The sequence below is a fragment of the Phalangium opilio genome, unplaced genomic scaffold (assembly GCF_054372755.1).
Source record: "Phalangium opilio isolate 3A_F unplaced genomic scaffold, DU_Popi_V2 ptg000002l_1, whole genome shotgun sequence".
NCBI lineage: Eukaryota > Metazoa > Arthropoda > Arachnida > Opiliones > Phalangiidae > Phalangium > Phalangium opilio.
In genome coordinates this window covers 9,978,220-10,000,000 of record NW_028324144.1, presented here as the reverse complement: position 1 = coordinate 10,000,000, position 21,781 = coordinate 9,978,220, and the positions used below count along the sequence as shown (strand labels likewise).

The 21,781-nt window shown below is 36.2% G+C and overlaps 1 protein-coding gene and 3 long non-coding RNA genes across 11 annotated transcripts in view; all 4 read right to left on the bottom strand.

Annotated features, from left to right (window-relative positions):
- LOC149718745 (uncharacterized) overlaps positions 1-175 on the bottom strand; it is a 1,417-nt gene extending 1,242 nt beyond the window's left edge. The window contains exon 1 of the long non-coding RNA XR_016374615.1: positions 1-175. This exon is cut by the window's left edge and continues 197 nt beyond it. This is a non-coding gene — a long non-coding RNA (uncharacterized LOC149718745).
- A 5,119-nt stretch (positions 176-5,294) lies between these two features.
- Positions 5,295-21,316, bottom strand: LOC149718742 (uncharacterized). Of its 8 annotated transcripts, XM_089852168.1 has the most exons (6): positions 20,769-21,316; positions 8,930-9,021; positions 8,544-8,863; positions 8,332-8,471; positions 7,792-7,876; positions 5,295-7,578 (listed from the first exon to the last, which is right to left on the bottom strand). In XM_089852168.1, exon 6 carries the CDS (start codon positions 7,508-7,510, stop codon positions 6,269-6,271), a length of 1,242 nt encoding a protein of 413 aa, XP_089708294.1. In that variant the 5' UTR covers positions 7,511-7,578; positions 7,792-7,876; positions 8,332-8,471; positions 8,544-8,863; positions 8,930-9,021; positions 20,769-21,316; the 3' UTR covers positions 5,295-6,268. The 8 variants fall into 8 exon arrangements, with proteins under 8 accessions (XP_089708294.1, XP_089708291.1, XP_089708292.1 ...); XM_089852165.1 differs by lacking the exon at positions 20,769-21,316 and adding an exon at positions 7,964-8,039 and having other exon boundaries at positions 8,544-10,185; XM_089852166.1 differs by lacking the exon at positions 20,769-21,316 and adding an exon at positions 7,964-7,990 and having other exon boundaries at positions 8,544-10,185.
- LOC149718744 (uncharacterized) lies at positions 10,847-11,370 on the bottom strand. The gene is made up of 2 exons (XR_016377792.1): positions 11,257-11,370; positions 10,847-11,192 (listed from the first exon to the last, which is right to left on the bottom strand). It is a non-coding gene; the product is annotated as an uncharacterized LOC149718744 (long non-coding RNA).
- LOC149718743 (uncharacterized) lies at positions 11,583-13,090 on the bottom strand. Its single transcript, XR_016377791.1, has 2 exons — positions 12,766-13,090; positions 11,583-12,681 (listed from the first exon to the last, which is right to left on the bottom strand). It is a non-coding gene; the product is annotated as an uncharacterized LOC149718743 (long non-coding RNA).
- Positions 21,317-21,781: the final 465 nt, after the last annotated feature.

The following is a 21,781-nucleotide window of genomic DNA, read 5'->3' as shown; positions in this document are numbered from 1 at the left end:
ATAAATTGGAACTAACTCATCTCCATAACCGTATTAACACTAAAAATCAAAAAAAAAATTCACAATAGAAGTAGAACAAGCTTTCTTTTCTGGATATTCTAATCGATAGATCAAAAAACCAAATCATTCCTTATACCAAAAGCAAACCCACTCAAAAACGTTTCTTAATCACAACTCGTACCATGCATATCATATTAAAATGGTTTAGCTAAAAGCCTTAATTATAGGATCAATAAAATCTCAAATAAACCATCTGTTGATCTTGAGAAACTCAAACGGCAATTAAAAGAGAGTGAATACCCCAAGAATGTTATTAATAATTTTCTAAAAGTTATTGATCTGGACAAGTTGGAAACAATAAGACAAGGCGATCTTGAACCAGAAAAATGGTTTATTCTACCTTACTATAAAGGTTTCAATTAAACACTACAAAGGAAACTTAGGCCTTATAATATTAAAATAATTAGTAAAAAAGCCAAGGACTTAAAGGGATGTACAATCCGTTATGTATGGGCGTGTCTATAAGACTCAAGAACTATATTTTTAAGTAGTAGTGTTACTATTTCCTGGAGTAGTGATTAGGCTGTCGTCTGCTTGAACGTCTGTTTCTACGGTAGATGCCCATTCTGATAATGCTACGAACTTCACGCATGCTCAGTAGAGCTATATTTGATGGAAGATAAGTTTGATATAGGCCCCGCCCATACATAACGGATTGTACATTCCTTTAATAAACAAAATTATATGTTCTTTCTGGACTGGTACAGTTTTACTACCCCATTAGAGAAAAGGCCTAATACCACCTAAAAATACTAAAAGTGCCATCTATACGTTTACAAGTATCATTTTGATGTTCACATCAAACGATGTGGCTAAACCACTTGGGAACCGTCCATAAACTACGTCACACTCTTATGGGGGAGGGGGTTTCTAAATTTGTGACGGTCCGTGACAAGGGGGAGGGAGGGGTTCTTCGATGCGTGACGTCACATTTCGCATTGACTTTGTTACGAAGTCAGTAAGAGGCCGATTGGTTCTCTTATGTTATAGAAAAAGAAAGACAACATTCCATAGCCCACCATTACAATAATTTACCAAAATTGTTATTCCATCATCGCTTAAATAGTAGAAAATTTAAGCAATTATCTTTTTTTACCTTTATATAGCCAATTTAAACGGCGCATTTAAAATAAATAGCGTAAACTCTCTCATGTCTCTGTTTGTTCGCCCCTATTATTTGTGAGGATGAATCAAATCCCCCTGCCGATTGAAATGGTTTCGATTCTTTGGCAAATTTTCTAAATCTCAAGCTCGATTAATCTGTTTTCGGTGACAGTGTCGAAACCTAAAAAGTGTGCCCCTTTAACTAAGCTTTATGGAACTTTTTTGAATCTTATAAAAAGCACATCCAGACATTAAATTTCTAAAGGTCAATCAGAGGGAAAAAGCTTAAAACGGAAGAGAACTTGAATTTTCAGCCGAGCAAAATATTTCTGAGAGGGCGGCATATCACTCAAGTAATTAATCAAATTAAATTTGTAAATTAAGACAAATCATAGTGCGGAAGGGGGGGGGTTAAAGAAATGTGACGTGGTTTTTAGGGGAGGGGTCTGAGAAAAGCGTGACGAAGCGTGATCTGGGGGGACGGGGGGGTCAGAAAATGATTTTTTTCGCGTGATGTAGTTTATGGACGGTCCCTTGTTGAAAAGAGAAGAAATCGTTCTATTCCCATGGTTAGAGGCAAGAGAAAGCAAATTTTCCCATGCTTTATTTCATGTAAAATTACTACGGAACGCTATTTATGTTGACAAAATAGATTCAGTGACGAAGCTCGCGAGTCTGTCGGTTCGACTTAGAAAAAATTCGCTCGTTAATTAATCAAGGCGCGTTCTTTTACTAAGATTAATGGAAGCTTAGAATGAATTCTACTAATCCTTTAACGGTCGCTGAACAGCTAACTCTTCTTTTGAGGAGTTAAAATGCGAGTTAATTAGTTATAATAAGCCCCATGAAAACAATGCAAAATCTTAAAATGAAATTATGAGGAAAATTACAAATATCAATAATGGCATGATTGGCATCGAATAATTCGTTCACTCACCTATCACTTTTCCAAGTGATTGATTTCAAAGACAGTTTCAATTGCTTTTCACTCGACCGAAACACGTTCTCTCTGTTAGAATAACGGGGGAAATAACTCGCGTTACAGTTGTACCGTTGGGAAAAAATATAAATTAAAACATTTTCATTTTTAAGTGACAAATATTTAGTAAATAAGGAGCTAGTAGAATGCGGGTTGCAAGTCATTTGCGAAAGCTTTAGCTAAATTAACACTAAATGAACACTAAATGAACATACTGAAATGACAAATTTAGAAACAGCGTTGAAACGAGAACTCAACCAAAGGTTTCGTTATACTACCGATGAATTCAGGAATTTTAGACACAGTGTTGCGCTACAGAAGAGCATACCTTAAGTGATACAAAAATAGCGTTCCCTAAGGTCCTAATGCCGCATGAAGGCAAACCGTTAAACATTTTTGCAGTTAGCATCGACGTCAAGCATTCAAAAGTTAAAATATAGAATTTAAGGCGAGGCTAAACAGAAAGTCACGAAACTATTGGTTACCAAATATATTTTGAACGATGGTCAACCTCTTCTCACGAAAGGAGGAATATAAAAGAGGTGAAAACTATTTTGTTTCCTGTCAAAGTTTTGTTACACGCGTCTCACTGACGCATTTCAGAGAACCAATGATATTTCAAAATACACGCTCTTTTAAATTAGGTCAAAATTTTAATTTAAAATATGGTCGGGTCTCGTGCAATGTTAATTAAAAATTGCATAGGTAACGTTAAAATCGAAATGAAAAGGAAACATTACGAAATACATCAAATTGATTTAGTTTCGGACTGAATCTAGACAAATGCTCTTCCATTATCGTTTTCCATTAGGGAATATATTTATATTATGTCTTTCTGGTAAACAATTCTGTTTTTAATGACGAGGCCTATTTGTTTTTAGCCACATCGTAGTATACGATGAGGCTCTTAGTTTGACCCGAGCCGTAGTAGTAATAATAGTAGTAGTAGTAGTAGTAGTAGTAGTAGTAGTAGTAGTAGTAGTAGTAGAAGAAGTAGTAGTAGTAGAAGAAGTAGTAGTAGTAGAAGTAGTAGAAGTAGTAGTAGTAGTAGTAGTAGTATTTGTTTTTAGCCACATCGTAGTATACGATGAGGCTCTTAGTTTGACCCGAGCCGTAGTAGTAATAATAGTAGTAGTAGTAGTAGTAGTAGTAGTAGTAGTAGTAGTAGTAGAAGAAGTAGTAGTAGTAGAAGAAGTAGTAGTAGTAGAAGTAGTAGAAGTAGTAGTAGTAGTAGTAGTAGTAGTACTTGTGGCCGGAGTTTTCGCTTTCGTTATCGTTATTTTTTAGCTTAACAGGAACTCCACATTACCACAACCCACCCATAGGGGTAACTGGGCTCGGTTGGAGATTTAATATTAATTAAAAAATTTTTCGAATCACAGCCAGAAATCGAACCCGGATCGCTCACGCAGTAGACAGACATTCTACCACTGATCCATAGAGACTTGATAGAAACCTTCAGTTTTTATCCTTAAGTTTTATCTCTAAAATGACGGGGTGATGTGGGGTGGGGGTACCTCTTAATCTCTGGGGTCGGATACTTTTGAATTTTTATCTGTGGGGTCCGATACTTATGCATTTGTATGTTTGAGTTTTTTTATATTTGTTTTCTTTTTATCTATGTGCTAATTAAATAGATAACGATTTTCCCCGTTTCCTACCGCGCTCCTCATGTGTTTCCTTCTCGTTCGGTAGCTATCGCCATCTATGTTATGTTTGACTGGAACGTTTTGGCGGTTAATTCAAATGTGGGTTTAGATAGAGCTAATATAGTGTTAAATGAGCGTTATGCGTTTGATCATTTTAGCATTGCTAAAGGTAATACGAGGGGATAATCACTTAAATGGGTAATCACTATAATTAAACTTTCTCTTTCAAACGTTTCTGGGCATAAGTCTTTGTTAGAAATTTATAAGATGCGGTAAGTGTGCATCGGCATAAGTCTATGTTGTAAACTCATCGAGGGGATTATCACTAAAACTATCTGTTCTTCGATTCGCTGGAATATTAGAATTACAGCATAAGTAAATTTATACGGTTGTAATTTTATCACTGTTTAGAGTAGGGCATCGAGGGGCTATTAACTCTGATTTTAGGCACGGTAAATCATTTAAGCATTGAAAATTCACTCATTAGGGTAAGGTATAGAGGGATTATCCACTCATTAGGGTAAGGTATAGAGGGGTTATCCACTCATTAGGGTAGGGTATAGAGGTTTTTATCCACTCATTAGGGTAGGGTATGGAGTGGTTATCCACTCATTAGGGTAAGGTATAGAGGGGTTATGTACTCATTAGGGTAGGGTATAGAGGTTTTTATCCACTCATTAGGGTAGGGTATGGAGTGGTTATCCACTCATTAGGGTAGGGTATGGAGTGGTTATCCACTCATTAGGGTAGGGTATGGAGTGGTTATCCACTCATTAGGGTAGGGTATGGAGTGGTTATCCACTCATTAGGGTAGGGTATAGAGGGGCTATCCACTCATTAGGGTAGGGTATAGAGGGGTTATCCACTCATTAGGGTAGAGTATAGAGGGGATATCCACTCATTAGGGTAGGGTATAGAGGTTTTTATCCACTAATTAGGGTAGGGTATAGAGTGGTTATCCACTCATTAGGGTAGGGTATAGAGGGGCTATCCACTCATTAGGGTAGGGTATAGAGGGGCTATTCACTCGAACGATGTGGCTACTATTACGAGCCCTTGGGCCGTCTTGTTAAAAGCTGGTTTGATCAATAATCTGGACGCTAGAGAAGCAGCCTGCTTTTATGTCGTTACTGAGCAAAAGAATTAAAAGAGGAAAACTTTCTAATAAATTTTTTCTTAACAACTTGGGTTTCACACTCCTCCTTGTAAAATGCATGTTCTGGGACAATGTAATTTTTTACAAGCCCTTGACCCCCAGTGCCAACCCTCACAATGGGCTCACATGTTAACTTTTATGAACACTCGAGATGAGACGTTCGTCAGCGAAAACCTGACACGCAATACCCTCATTCGTAAGCAGGTGAGATACCTCCTTGATGTTGATTATCTCCTTGTGATATTAATTATTTAATTATAATATTGTTGTTTTCGTGCGTTGTGAATTTAACCGTGGTTTTTCCAGTGAGTCTTAAATGCAAAATTTATTAAAGGAGTTCAACATAACTTTGTACTATGGGAGTTTAATTCAATTTTGTTTTAAGGAAGCTTAACACTACCATGTTTTATGGGAGTTTAACTTAACTTAGTTTTACGGGAGTTCATCATGAATTTGTTTTAAGAGAGTTTAACATAACCTTGTTTTAAGAGAATTTAATATAGATATTTTAAAACACGTGATAATGATTTAGTGTTCTGGCACTTAAGAACGTTCTATATTAATAAGGCACATTTCTTGATCAAGGAAAAATTGTATTTACAACATTTAAAATAATAAAACTATTTTCAATGTTATTTGGTTGATAGATATATTAACATAACGTTTTTCAATATAAAATGTGATTCGTGCATACAGATAAATTTCCGTTGACGTTAATTATATCATTAATGGTCAGTAGAGAGGGAAAAAAGCCTGCCCCTTCGAATGGCCGCTACACTATAAAAATTTATAATTTCTATAACACTTTCAAAATACTCGAGCATTGAAATTATTGAAAGTTAATAAAATATTCAAAAGGTTCATAAATTCCGAAATGTGCACAACACTCATGAATAAAATATAAATAAAAAGTTCACGACTAATCAAAATTGTCCACTGTAATAAATATTAATAAAGACAAAGTTTGGCTTATTTTCGGTCGGGGTCAAAATAGGAAACCAAGTATTTTCCGATGCTCCTTGCTCGTTTAGATGCATACTGTTCATTTGTCATGATACCATGGCCTATTCCTCCGTGTATGATAAGCAGTTTCAAGATTTTAAACTTGCCTCGTTTCGCTAGAAAACTCAAGTTAGAATGTTCAACAAACGATGTACGGTTTTATGTCTTTGATCTTCAACAAATATATTATAAGTGCACTGCTCACAAAATACAATATTTTTAATGAATCAAATTTTATTTTGTGTTTCTGAAGTTAAATTCTTGTCATCAAAATTGCATATGCACCTTAAACTCACCATTTTGTTAAATTTATAATATTCAACATACGTTGATGTCGGTTTTTCCAGCTTCGGCTCCGATGTTGATGTTTAACAACTGCACCGGCGCGTAGACGTTTGTGAATTCAATTTTGAGATGACTGATCAGCTCGCTTAGCCTTTCAATCTCTATGTCTCTTTTTCTAACTAAAGCTACTAGCTGTTCATTGCGTTCACCAAGCTCGTGGTTACTCGAGGTCAGATCTTGCACCTGGTTCTCTAGATCTTGAATTATGCAGTTCAGTCTAGCTATTTCGGCATCCCTCTCGGAGATGACCGTTTCCAGACGATCTTTCAATTTCTTGATTTCAAACTCTTTCTCCTCGTCGAATTTCTCCTTTTCGTCCAATAGAGACGTAATGCGCTGATTTCGTTTCATTAATGTCTCCGTCAGTTGTGCCATAGTTCGTTCTTCGGCCCGAAACTTGGCTTTGTCATTTCTTGAGGAGTTCGTTTCCGTCGTCTGTGAGCTATTTAAACGGACAAATAGTTCTGACCGTTCTAGCTTCAATTTATCGATCTCCTCTATTCTTTCTTTATCTGAATTATCTTTTTCTTTAGCGATCGATTTCAGTTCAGCTTTCAGTCTACTCACTTCTTCGTTCAACTTAACTACACTTTCTCGAACTTTCGTGATCCCTTCTTCGTGTTCGCTCGCAGTTGAACCGCGATGTTGTTTTATTTCATGCTCAAAAAACAAATTTGTAATTTCTTCTTTGTAACAAGCTAGTGCTTCTTGCAAGGCGTTATGGCCAGCATTGTTAATCGCGTGAATATCGGCACCCTTATCCAACAATAAGCTAATTACTTGCAAGTGACCATTTTGAGAAGCACTTATTAGAGCTGTATCGCCATCTTTATCGGCGTGATTGACTAATGCCTTGTTTTCGAGCAAATGAATGACGACATCGAGGTGACCATACCACGAAGCCGCCATTAGGGGCGTTGTGCCATCTTTATTAGCTTCATTGACTAGAGCCTTATTTTTGAGCAATAGTTTGACCACTTGCAAGGAGCCATTAAAGGAAGCCTTGAATAATGATGTTCTTCCTACATCATCGGTTGCGTCAATTTGGGCTCCATTTTCAAGAAGTAGTTTGATTATATCTAAATGTTCATTCTGGCAAGCGATGTGTAATGGCGTCAAACCATATCCTTTCCTCTTGTTTGGGTCTTCACCAGTCTCCAGTAAGATTTTAACTCTATTTTTGTTACCATTCTGTGAAGCGTCGTGTATATCCATGGTGAACGTCTTCCGTTAAAAAATGTTCAATTTCTAAGCAAACAGCTTCTTCCTGTAACGCTTTGGAGCTAAGGAGGAAAAATGTGTCAATTATTAACAGGCTCTTTAGACAATGTAAATGGGAATACAAATTCCTCTAATTGACATTTTCCCTAACAAGGTACGATCACCTAGATAGATTAAACCACGCAATGTGAAATAATTTGTAGCCTTTATAAACATGCAAATTGATTCAATTCAGCATAGTGTGCCTAAAACGAACCTATCTATGATCAATATACCTTAACAATTTTAAGAGACCGCTAAATCTGTTGTTTAACTTTCTAGGCACAGTCTACCTCAGGTTTGCCACTTGTGAGGGAAAACCTGGAACAAAAATATCACAAAAAATACAGAAAAAAAAATTATTAACATTCATGAAATTTGATTTTAATGAAAATTTCTTGGATTTACCAAAATTGCAATTGTAAACGTGGCAAGCTCCAATAAATTATCAAAAGAGTTGATTAAAAAATAAAAAAAAAATACACTTTTTTAGCGTTAAAAACGGGAATAAATCAACCGAAGTCAAATATATAGAAAAATCAGAATATTTTAAGAAATTTAATGCTATTTTCACGGGGAAAAACCGTTTGAAAAGCGCGTAAGTCTAAGATGGTATGCTAGAAGAGCTTCTGATACATATATATATGCTTGTGAAAAATGTTTTAGTACATGTTATCCCTTAAAACCGAAGTAAAATCATCTTTTCCCATAAGGTATTTAAAATTCTGGAAATCTGAGAGAGCAAAAGATATGAAAGTACTCATAAATGTATTTACCCTTCCGGATTATTAAATCTATCTTTTTCTCGCACATTAATGGGCGCCGATCTGAGTCTTGCGCTCGCCATTCCTCATACAACGCTTTCATCAATCAAAGATGCAACACGCGATTATTTTGGAGATAAAGCAAGATGACCCTAAATCATCAAAAATGTTTACTAATTTAAATTATTCGCCTACAGTGAGATTGGTTAAACTTCGCCATTTACTTTTCGAATCCGCTTAGTTATGCTCTAATTGAACCTTTCTCCATAAAGTTTCTTTAATCATACCGTTATCGGAGATAAGAGACTTAAAAAGATTATATCATGGTGCAGGCCACCTAACCTATCTAAGAAAAACTTCCACAGAACTAATTAGAGCTGATAGTTTTGAAACCTCACTTCGAAGCGATTGCAACAATCGAACGTGATTTTTTTTTATAAGTGTGAAAGTGGCTCTAGTTTGAAAATTCGAAAGTCGTTAACGTTGCTGTTGTATACATAAAGATTTTTACGTTGTAGTCGGTATACTTTTTAGATAATAGTATCTGAAAAGAATAGGCCTAAAAAGTAAGAAGTTCGAGGGATTGGGCGCGCTGAGACCGTTCATTTACTTTGTATTTATGAGACGTTTCAAGTAGTAATTAATAAAAAAAACTTTTAATCTAAAGCATAATGTTAATGTCGGCTCTCACTAAAAGTTAACCTAAAAAAGAAAAATAACAGTTTTAAACTGAGAAGTAGCATACTCCACGCAGAACAAGATATAAAAATATTTCAGCTTTCACATCAATTTTAAAGATAAGCTTGGTAAGTTAGTCAAAGAGAAACAAACTACTTGAAATATGTAAGTTAGATAAAATTTATGAGATATGTAGCAGCAGGAATAAAAAGAATTCTTCTTGGAATCTTTAAGAGACTAGGGGTGTGATTCATCTGCACAGTGATAAATGTTTTGTATCACGCGTTATAATTTTTTAGCGTTACGCTCGTAACGCAAATCTCATAGCGCAAATTTTATAGCGTTTTCCTTTGGGTCCTCGCGGAGCGCTCCCAAGGAGCAATAAAAATGGTAGTAGTAGTTTTCAGCTTCGTTAAAGACTGTTTTTGAAGAATAGGATCTCCAAGTTTTATTCCTCCATGGAAGCGCTCCGCGAGGACCCAAAGGAAAACGCTATTTAATATCACTCTGAAATGCGATTCAACGACATTTGCGCTATCTAGCGGGGATAACTTAAAGCGTTAAGAAAGAAAATTATTTTTGGCGCCAAAAATTAAAATTTTATCGTCTGCGAAGATTTCAACCAATATCAAGGGAATAACAACATTTAAAAATGTCAAAAATACCTAGAAAACGTGGGAAAAAGGTTTATGAAGAGCAACTAAATATGTTGCTAAGTTTTAGGGAAGAAAATAAAGACGTAGCAAGAGAAATTTTTAAATTCTCGGAAAATATTTATGATTTAAAATGGGATCAGCTAGTCGCAGCGAGAGTGGCTAAAAGTGCGCCTCTTTTCGAGGGTAAAAAGGAACTAAAATAGCAATATTGTGGTAAGTGTTGCAATAAACGAGCTAATTAGCATTACTTTGGAAAAGGTAGCGACATAAAGGCAGGCCCGTAGCCAGAAAAGTTACGCAGAGGGGGCAGTATCTTTCTGTGAGGGGGCATGACAAATGGAATTTTGGGGTCAAAACTTATCGAATTTAGTAATATATTGGAAAAGGGGAAATTTATTCAGTTGATAAAACTTGATAATAACAAAAACAAACTCATATTTAGCCGCTTATGCCGCAACGAAACTCGCGTCACGAAGGTAGTGCATCAGTGGAAAAACACTAATATTTCATGCAGGACCTTTGGGTTGCCCACGATCGAGGATACCCTGGCGCTTGGCGAGGGGCTAAACGTAGATTTGGTAGGGACAACGAAATCGATTCTCCAAAAATGGGCCACTTTGCGCCGACAATGCCAACCCCAGTAGCACTGCCGACGTAGGGCCTACATGGTCGGCTTTGTGTGTTACCGACGAGTTGGTAAAAAGTCACTAATAAGTCGGGAGAGTAATGGTTTGAAAGTCGAAATGTCCGCCTGGAGGGACGATGGCCCGCCGGTTTTCCTACTGTTTTGAGGCTACTATAAAACGACTGTTGGCCGACTATATGTCGGCGTCATTATGCCTACCTAAAGCCGCGCTCAATCCGACGATTTCGCGGCTTTTTAGTATAGGAACGGTAAATCGTCGGTAAAGGGCTGGTAGAGTAAGAGTTTGAGAGTCGAAATGTCCGCCCGGCGGGACGACGGCCCGCCGGTTTTCAGACTGTTATGAGGGGACTATAAAACGACTGTTGGCCGACTATATGTCGGCGTCATTATGCCTACCTAAAGCCGCGCTCAATCCGACGATTTCGCGGCTTTTTAGTATGGGAACGGTAAATCGTCGGTAAAGGGCTGGTAGAGTAAGGGTTTGAGAATCGAAATGTCCGCCCGGTGGGACGACGGCCCACTGGTTTACCGACTGTTACGACACGAATGAAATACGATCCTCATCCGACACGTTTGAGAGTCGACTTAACCGCCTGTCAGCAAGAGGTCCGACGCTTTTGCGACGATCAAACCTTAACTCGAGCAAGGATTATTTAAAATGTCTAAGGATAAAACGCAGAGAAGGAAATATCGAAGGTAGATGTTCCAAACGGTACCTAGCGGGCACAATCGGCAAACCGGAAAGCCAATATTTTGAAGCGTCAACACGTGACCGGGTTCTTGAAAGTTTTGTCGCTCTCTGTCTGCTCTAGCAGATCTACCAAAACCTAAGCCTTGCCTATTAAACTAAATTATTGTAAACTCACCTCGTATATTCTTGAACTGAATGTTAGCTTTAATCAAGGATTATTGCTTTAATCTATTATTAAAATTAAATTATGATTTTTAGGAACTAACCTCATTCTTGAATCTTAAACTAAATGTTCTTAACGACCGTTGACAATTCGAAAAAGAACTCTAAACAGCATGCTTTCGCGAAAATAAGATAGGTGGCGCCATATTTATATTTCTTTCCCGTTTGACGCACCAAAACAGCAGGTGGAGAAGAGGGGGATGGGTTAAAATTTCGGAACAACTAGAGAACATTCCCTTACTATAGAAATCTGTGTGTGCGTTTCATCCTTAGACATTTTAAATAATCCTTGACTCGAGGCCCGACGGTTTTGCGACGATCAAGCCTTAACTCGAGGCTTCATTCGCTTATAGTAAAGGATACTGATACCAAGTATTGAAATTTTTTTAATACATTTTCAATGAAAATCACTTTACAATTTGTACTTTGAGTATTTCAAGTAACATACAGGTTGAGCATCAATTATGACAATTTCAAATATTAAACCAAGGATTATTTAAATAATCCTTGATTAAACAATGTATTCGATATTACACGACTAGTCGAATGGAAATATTAGCTGCCTAGCTAATTGGTTTTAACCAAAAGTAAAATTTTTCAGGGCGAGTATAATATTTACATCAATTAAAGCATTTATTAATATTCATTGTTAATATCTTCGATGTGGCCAGTTACTATCTCTTAAATTACAAACATCTTAATGAAAAATATACAGGGTTGCTACGGAATTTTCAGAACAAAATTCCCGGACTTTTCCAGGTTTTCCCTGACCTTTTTCTCAGATTTTCCCAGACCTTTTAGGGCGGTAGGGTAAATTTTTACAGCACGTTTTAAGTGCTTATAATTAAATAAACTCTCTACATTAAGTTTTCCAATGTATTTGTTGCACCAAAATGAATAAGAATCATTTTAACTATAAATAACAGTCTTAAGAGCTTTTTTGAAGGCATTTACTTTATAAAAACAATTCTAGACATTTTTAAGGATTGCTCATGGAGTTTTCTGTGTTAAGAGAGGATAAGGAGAAACTTTCATTACTCTTTCAATAAATACTTTTACCCACTAAAATCAAGTTCCCAGAATTTGCTAAAATTTTTTTTTTAAATTTCCCGACTTTTCCCTGACCTTTTGGCCCATTTTTAAATTCCCTGACTTTTCCAGGATATCCAGGTACTGTGGCAACCCTGATTTACACTTACAGATCTTTTTTAAGGAAAAAGAAAAACATTTTTCTCTTAAAATGTTTGAAACCCAAAAAAATTCTGTAACTAAAACAAATTGAGATCTATTTTGGAATTCAGTATTATTTTCACAACCAAAAATCTTTAATATATAAGGTTTTTGATTTCCAAGCGCCCCAAAGCACTTGCTTCTTTTATATTCGAACAAAGAAACTGAAGGTATACATAAACGTTTAAGTTTTGGTTTCACTTTATAGGGGTGTGGTTCCCAGTCTCCCAGATGAGAAGCTAGGTAAAAGCAAAGGCTTATGCATAAAACTGGCTCTATGAGGTAGATAAATTGATAATTCAATAACAAAATTCAAACCTTACGTGACAAACGAATACGTTTATAGTTTATATAGTGTGACAAAGAACCTTAGCGATGAAATTAAAAGTTAGCAAGCCTAGAACTAATCATTTTCGACCACAAAAATCTCGTTTAAACATTCTAACGACCCAGCCGCGTCAGAGATACTGGAAAGGCTAACTTGCTTTCGCACTAGCAGCGCCCTCTTCGATGATGACGTGCATGGCGTTACCTTAGTTACGCCAATAGAACAGAGGCGTGTCACCTGACCCGAGAAATTACAGGAGGGAAAATTCAAACTAGAAAATCAGATGTGTTTTCTTGCTTTGCAGTTTTTTGTAACGTTATGTTTCTAGTGTTGCCAAAAATATAGTATTATCAACTTCTGCTTGAGGGTCGAAATATAGTATAAGTTAAATAAATAACAAAAAAAATTGGTGGCATATCCGGAATAGTAAAAGTCCAAAAAACCGTCCCACGGAAAAACGCCTATACAACAACTTCGTTTTTGCTTTGCGCCATCTATCGGATGGTGCAAAGGTTTAGTACGACTATTTGATTACGGCTGGGCGCGCCTTTTTTCCCCATTTCCCCCCTCTTTTTCCTGTGCGGAATTCGGAAATTTTTAAAAAGTACTCAGAATCACACTTAGGTGGCTCTGCAACGTGAAAGAATTTTATTTATTTACGAAATTATTTTCCTCCTCGACCGGGTTTCGATCCCGCACCATCCACAGAGCTCTCACTCCACGGATTGACGCCTTTACGCTCTCGGCCGTCTAGTCATATCAACAAACTCGAGTTATGTTGCTTAAACCTAGCATCTCTCCCACGTCGGCGGCCGGCGCGTTCCTCTCGCGTGTTGCTTAGTTGGGGCTAAGACCATTAACAACCCTCGGGACTCGCAACGCAATAAGATCCTCGTATTGAAATTTCCGCCTCTAGGAGTTACGGCTGTTTTCGCGACAAGGGTGCCACTAAGTGGCAACGAATAGAAACTATAGGGTGTGCAGAACTTCCGGCTCCGGATATCGCTTAAAAAAAGAAATAAGATCGTCTTCTTCTAAATTCGGAGGCCGAGGGCGCAACGGTTTACTGTACAATTATGGTAAAATAGCAAAATAATACATCGCTAAATTAGCTTGATATCTGCAATATGGTAGTTAAAAAAATATGTACACGTTAACATTTTCATTCTCATCTTCTTCGTCGTGATCCGCCATTTTTAAATAGCAAAGAGGAACCTGTAAACCGGAAATTCGGTACCCCCTAAAAGTTTCCTCAATATACCGCAAGGGTCGCTAGGATCGCGCGTAACAGAAAACCACGAAAAGTAGAAAGCTTGCGTTGCGAGTCCCGGGGGTTGTCAATGGTCTTAGGTAGGGGCAGGGAGGAGGGAACTTTGTACGAGGCGGCGAGTCTCGCGTTTCCATGGTAGCGCGCCTATACATGCCGAGAATTGAAATCTCTTGGCGGGAAATTCGCAAATGGTAAATAGGCAGTTTAAAACGGGTAGCGCTACAATTATAAAATACGTCGCGTTTTTAGCATTAGAAGGTTTACAAAATTATTTTAGGAATTGTACTCGTCGGAAAGTCTGAAATATAATAAAAACTAAACACATTTTTAAAGTAAGAGATATTTGATTTGTAAACCAAAAGAAATTAATACCGTAGTCTCTGGAGAGTGTATCAGGGAAACCTCTGTAACTAAGCAAGTTTATGATATTACCATCTCTGTAAGTGTTCGAATTAAATAAATATATATTTATATTGTAAGTTAATTAAATTAACTTGCAAGTGCTTCTAGACAGACACATTTTTGAGGTTAACTATACCTGTACATTTAATTTGGGAATTTAGGTTTTGGGATTAGATAAGCTAAAGTCTAAAAAATTATTTTTTCTCTTTAAGCGCGTTATAATTTTGGACAAACAAAAATGATAATTTGATGTTTAATTTTAAGTATTGGCATTCGTAATAAAATCTTTCTATTAAAGTTTGATTACTCAAATAATCCTAATAATAAATTTTACGAAGCACAAGCACTTTCTAAGGTTCTTTTCACTTTTCAGTAACAAATTTTGACAATGAAAAATTATCATTTCAAGTTTAAATTTGCCTAAAAACGATTATGATAATTTATTTAATTAACTCTCAATTGGGTTCTTTTCACTTACATATTTGCCAAAGACAAAATATCGTTTCAAGTTTAAATTTACCTATAAACGTTAATGATAATTTATTTAATAAACTCTTAATTTTAACTAATAAGAGTAATCAATTACTAATCATCACTTATGATCACTAACTTTAAGAAAAAAAGTTCAATATTATTTTTATAAACGTAATCAAAATAAGCATTGTTAACATGATAATTCAAAACCTAATACTACAACTTCACATTTAGTAATGAGTTTAGAAATAAATGTACATGTTTCTCTCACCAGAAGGAAAACCATTATCTAGACATCAAGAAACAATATCAATATCATTATCCCATTCGTAAACGCAACAGTTATGAACCAAATTTCAAAATTTGCAAAACATTATCTTCGAAATCACTTTTGCCAGATCCTTCCTTTGACCTATTGATTCAAATGACCTTAAATTGTAGTGAGACGTGTGTTTCAATGTGTTTTATTATACTAAGAAAGATTAAAGCTTTTTTGTGTAAAAATTATTTCCAAGGCCAAACTGATGATATCTTCGGATCTACAGATCCAAATGTCCTGAAATTTTACCCTGAGGTGTGTTACAATCTATTCTATTATATTAAATGGGATAAATATTTGAATAAAAATGAATTTCTAATGTAAAAATTGTAAATTCAGTATTTCTAATGTAAAAATTGTAAATTCAGTATTTCTAATGTAAAAATTGTAAATTTAGTATTTCTAATGTAAAAATTGTAAATTCAGTATTTAATCCACAATTCAGTACTTACAACCATTTTCCAAGAAAGAAACCCATCCCCATCCTTGTCCAAAACCGGCCTTTTAGAGAGTAATAGATTATAAACCCAAGACCTCTTGAACCAATATTCTTAGATTTGTAAACGTGCACAGGGGCTGGTCTCGCGAAACCTGATCAGTTGAATAACACATATAATGAGAACGTTCTGCGTTCGTTACTAAATGATACTGATAAAAAATTGTTGCATTAAAATGTAAAGGCCCGTTTTCAATCAACTTTTTCCAAGCTTTTCGCTGTGGCTTTTTTGGAAACTTTTGACGGGCTTTCGAAGATAAAAAATCTTCAAAAAAATTAAAACGGAGAAGCTGAAACTCGGATCGTTTTCAAACAAGCTTCAAATGAATAAAAAATTACAAGTGGGCGTGACTTATAAATTGCATTTTCATGCGTAGTCTGCACAGTGTTCTACCTCATTCAAAATGTCGGTTTTTAGGCGAAGCCTTGTTTATGATCCCTGTTCCGGTAAGCCTCGGACCTTCTGTCCCACAACGCTGGTCTTTCAAACACAACTTGTATTAATTTTTCTCTATCTTCCATTGCTTCTTTTTTCTTAATTTCCAGTTCTAGTTTTAATTTTTCTCGTATTTCCTTCAGTTCTTTTTTAGACGTCATTTTCTTTTCGAAAAAAGTCCTAAACCCGTAGCAAAACTGAACCGTACGCGCCGAAACACTAGCTGCCTTTAACAAAAAAATTGCAGACGATAGCTGTAACCATGGATACTGTATGCTGTAATCTAATTGGTGAATCTAGGTTGACGTCACTTTAAAACTGTTTGAGCGGCAAAAGCTTAAAGAAAATGAGAAGCAAATATCAAACTCATTTAGATATCTGCTTCTCGGAGGTTTAAAGCCTGAAAAGGCGAAAAGCTTAATTTGAAGCTTGTTTGAAAACACCAAAATTTTTTACATCGGCTTTCGGCTTCTACTTTTGAAGCAAAAGCTTAATTTTTGTTCAAACAAGTTGGGAAAACCAAAATATTACCTCTCCGTGTCGAGAAGATTATATAAACTTAAGTATCCAATGAAAACGTCGACCTTTTTGCCCTCATCCTTTCCCGCGCTTTGCGCTTAAGCATTTCATCCTTACTCTCAACATTATCTTCCTCCATTTTACATACAAAAATCAAATACTCACAAAAAGAAGTGGCAAAAACCTGCTGGCTCTTTACAACCACTTAATTTGACTTAATATCCAATTTCCAACAACAATAATATACCGGCAGTTTAATTGACAACCTACTAGCATCGAAATTCTCATTAAGAATGGCTCCCGCGGATAAAAAAGGCCAATTTTCAACTAGGTGGGCGTTATCTCATTAGATTTGAAAAATATCATTTGTCTTTTTTACCAATGCCTAACCGTTTGGATTTTTTTAAAGCAATCTTAGCATCAAAAAATAAATGTTTTATATTCTTATTAAGAATAAAACAAGAGGATAAAAAAGGTCTGTCCTCTCGTATTTTTTAAGCTTTTATCATGATTACTCTATACAACAGTAACAAGGAGTATAAACCCATTAGTGGAAGCAGTATTTTTTTTCGAAACAATTTCGCTTATGTTTATCCTCTCTAGACTTCGCTAAAAACGTATTACTCCTACGTAAAATATTAATAGACAGGCAAGGATTCATACCGTTAAAGAAGGAGCGCAATATTATCCATATTTTCATTTCATATACAGAGAAAAGAAATTATTATGTTTCTGAGAGGAGCTTCCCATTTTTGTTGTTGTTTTGAAAAATATATCGCAATGCACGGGCCTTGATAGATAAAGGAGGCAATGAATGAAATATATCACAATGCACGCGCCTTGATAGATATAGGAGGCAATGAATGAAATATATCACAATGCACGGGCATTGAAAGATATAGGAGGCAATGAAGGAAATATATCGCATGCACGGGCCTTGGTAGATATAGGAGGCAATGATAATCTCTCTCTTTGCACGAGAGGTTTATCTTTAATAATTAAATAAATATAATTATTTTTAATTATTTTAATCTTCAATAATTAACATTAATAATAGTTAAATCGTTTAAAATAAAGTTATACCAAAAACGGATTTATGGGATAAGAACGTCGGGGTTAGCGAATTTACTTCCCATCCTCGCATACTTTATTGAGAAACTTCGTCTGCTTATATTTTGACTCCACCCACAAATTCTGTATATAGCTACTTCTAGAGATCGAATTTGTGGGTGGAGTCAAAATATAAGCAGACGAAGTTTCTCAATAAAGTATGCGAGGATGGTACTAGAGGCTAAAGCTACGATCCGACGTTCTTATCCCATAAATCCGTTTTTGGTTATACCTATTATCATCTCAAACTTTGCTAATATTGACGTTTAAAGTGAAGGGTACCCCTCTTGCCCGCTTTCTTCAGATTTTGGGGTATATATACGATTCGTTTCCATTATAATAGTAAGGAAAAAGCGCAATTGCGAAAACCTTTGGTGGCGATCCCACCTTAGGGAGGCTAGACGTTTCTCGTAACCCTAGCTGATCGCCGCGTATATCCTAAAACCAAACGATGATAATGGAGTAGAAGCCAATGATACAGATTGGTGTCTATGTGGAATAGACGGAAGACTAGTGGATGGTGGTGTTAGAAGCCAATGATACAGATTGGTGTCTATGTGGAGTAGACGGAAGACCAGTGGATGGTGGTGTATAGGAGCCAGTATGTACAGACTGGTGTCCAAGTGGGATGGACAAAGACCAGCAGAAGATGGTGGTGATTAGAAGCCAGTATGTACAAACTGGTGTTCGTGTGGGATGGACAAAGACCAGAAGATGGTGGTGTGAGAACTCAAGTAGAGGAGCCATTTCCGTGACTGTGAAAGCAGTTCGGAAATGGCGAACACGTTTGCTCCGATACGCAAACTGCGAACGCGGTCACGTGGGTGTAACAACGGACAGACAGACACACAGACAGACACACACACAGACACGGCCGTTACAGAACCTCTCCTGGACTACGTCACACGGAGAGGTAAAAAATCTTGATTGAAAACGGGCCTTAAGGTCTACCTCGCAAGAAGCTTCAGAATGTCATCGAAAAAGTAGAGTACCGCTGCGAGGAAGCTTTTTTCTTCTTGGACCTCCTTGACAACTAAGTATAATTTAAAACTATATCTCAAGTAAATCCTGGTTTTTTTACCAACAGTAACTGATATTGTGATACTTTTCCCCCACCCTTTCAGTTAGAGTCTTAATCATGATTTTTCTACTCTTTATTGTTTTCAAAATATGTAATATTTCCAATAAATACAGTTTTGAACTAAAATTGCGTTTACATAGTAAGGTTTACTTGGTAGAAACACAAGGGCTCTTCTGAACTTTCCCATTTAGATGTGTTGTAAGCTTTATGGCGTGTAATTTGGTTTAGTTATAGGATTTTTAGCGCCATGTGAAAGCGTTATGTTTAATCTTGGAAAGGGCCTGAAAGTACTAAATTTATCATTTTGACAAAGCTAATTAATTTGAAAGTTTTTAACCATTTTTAGATATAATAGATAGTAGCACATCTCTCATTAAAGTTTCATTACATTTGGACCATTAGACCTAAATATATTGTGGATTGAATACTGAATTTACAATTTTGGCATTGGATATTATTTATCAACAAGTGGAAAAAAATGATCCTTGAACTTCATATGATATTATTTGTGTTTTTGCTTTTGCGCTTCGAGTTGCAAAACTATTGGCCTGACCCTTGCTGGCAGGCTGGCTGAGTGCCTTTCCGCCCTTTTTCGCGCGCGGAATTAGATTTAAATTTATTAATAGCATTTAGAACCATACTTATGTGGCTTTGCAACGTCAACGTATTTTATTTATTTAAGAAACTATTAAGATTAGTCATGGTAAGTAATTGACTACTCTTATTATAAGTTAAAATCAACAGATAATTAAATAAATTATTAAGAACGCTTACAGGCAAATTTAAACTTCAAATAATAAGTTTGGTTTGTTAAAAAAAGAACCTTACAAACTGCCTGGTCCAATTTATTATTAAGGGTTATTTGAGTAATCAGACGTTAATAGAACGATTTTGTTGCGATAATTTAATCTACAAATTATCATGTTTGTTTATAAAAAATTGTAACTGTATATAACCGTTGAAAGTGCTTTGTCGAAACTATCATTAAGTTTATCAAACCGCACTTGAAAGATTTTATTGTGAATACTAATTCAAAAAAGTTTGTATAATATAAAAACAACTGTAATTGTTTTTGTTAAAGAATTTATTTTAAGGTCAATGATTATATTAAACCAAAGTCATACTAAATTGATTTTGTTCACAATCGAAAGGATATTTGATAAAGAAAAAGAGAATACCGCCAAAAATATTTGCCGGAATCACACCAGTTCTAGCCAATAGAGGGCGCACAAAGCATAGTATGGCCGGGGCCATCTTGTTCATTTTACTCTTTTAAAACGTGACCATACCAACTAGCGGGAAGGAGTTGGTAATCAATTGGCAAAAATGGGTTACATGTTTAGGACGGTAGGCAAGCCTACTTCAAACCACCACAGTTCCAACTGTCGGTTAATAAACGGCCTAAGAATAACTTTGCTTTTAATTTTACTCTTCTTAAACGTCACAATACCGACTAGCGCGAGAGAGTCGGTAATCAATTGGCAAAAAATAAGTTGGAATTTTCTAGACGGTAGGCAAGCCTACTTTAAACCATCTCATTTCCAACTGTCAGATAGATGTCGGCATTGCCAACTAAAAGAAGTAGTCGGCTTCATGAGTCGGAATAAGCATGGTACAGCCGACTGGACCGTAAACCGACTATTCGACCTTTAACCGACTGTTATGCGGAAGGCTTGTGCTACTGGGGAACCTTAGCCTGTTCTGCACTTCGATGATGTACATAGTCATTAGTTTAAATGTAAATATTTTAGTGGTTTCTGTATTGTATTTTATTTTGTATTGTAATTTGTATTGTTCTGGACCTGTGAACACCAAGAGTGTTCCTCCCTGATTTAAAAGGGATTGTTTTCAAAAGGTCAATAAAACATTCATTCATTCAGAAAAAACTAACTTTCAAGAACACGCCTCCATGCAGTAACAGTCCCCACATATAGTTGATCTCCCTAAGGTATTATTAAAATAAATCGTACAACTAAAAACATTTCTGAAACACAATCGTGTATTCCGTTAATTTCTAATAACGTCACATATCAATTAATATGAATGAAACTAACCGAACCGAACCATCCAGATTAATCTGATGTATCACGCGCTCAAAGTGTGCGAAAATTATCATCCTCTTTCCTTCACTCAGAAAACCCGCGAAATTTAAACTACCTTTCTTTCCTCTCTCTCCTCTCCGGGCGATACGCCCCCTCTCCCTCTTCCCGGTCTCACTTATAGCGTTTTCCTTTGGGTCCTCGCGTAGCGCTCCCATGGAGGAATAAAACTAGGAGATCCTATTCTTCAAAAACAGTCTCTAACGAAGCTGGAAACTACTACTACCATTTTTATTGCTCCTTGGGAGCGCTCCGCGAGGACCCAAAGGAAAACGCTATTATATACCAGGCAGCGAGGGGTCCGTCACTCGTTAAAAATGTGTACGAGATTTGAAATCTATGCAAATTTCTTTGATTTGTGATTTAATAATAATAATCTAAGATTGGTCTAGGAAGGGATGTCCACACTAAGTCAACTCGCGACTTATTTACAGGTGGGTCCCTTTACATTGCATAGAGGGGTGGTGGCTAGCCCCTATGCCACAGCTAACCTACAGCGCCCTATACTAACTATTACCGTTGTGATTTGTTACGGATTGGAAGATTTGTTAAGGATTTAAAGATTTCTTAAGGATTTATAGATTGTTAAGGATTTAAAGATTTATTATGGATTCGAAGATTTGTTAAGGATTCGATGATTTATTAAGGATTTGAGGACTATGGGGGGATTTGAGGATTCGATGATTTATTAAGGGTTTGAGGACTTTGGGGGGATTTGAGGATTTCAACATTAATTAAGGGTTTGCAGATTTATTAAGGGTTTGAAGATTTATTAAGGTTTTGAAGATTTATTAAGGGTTTGAAG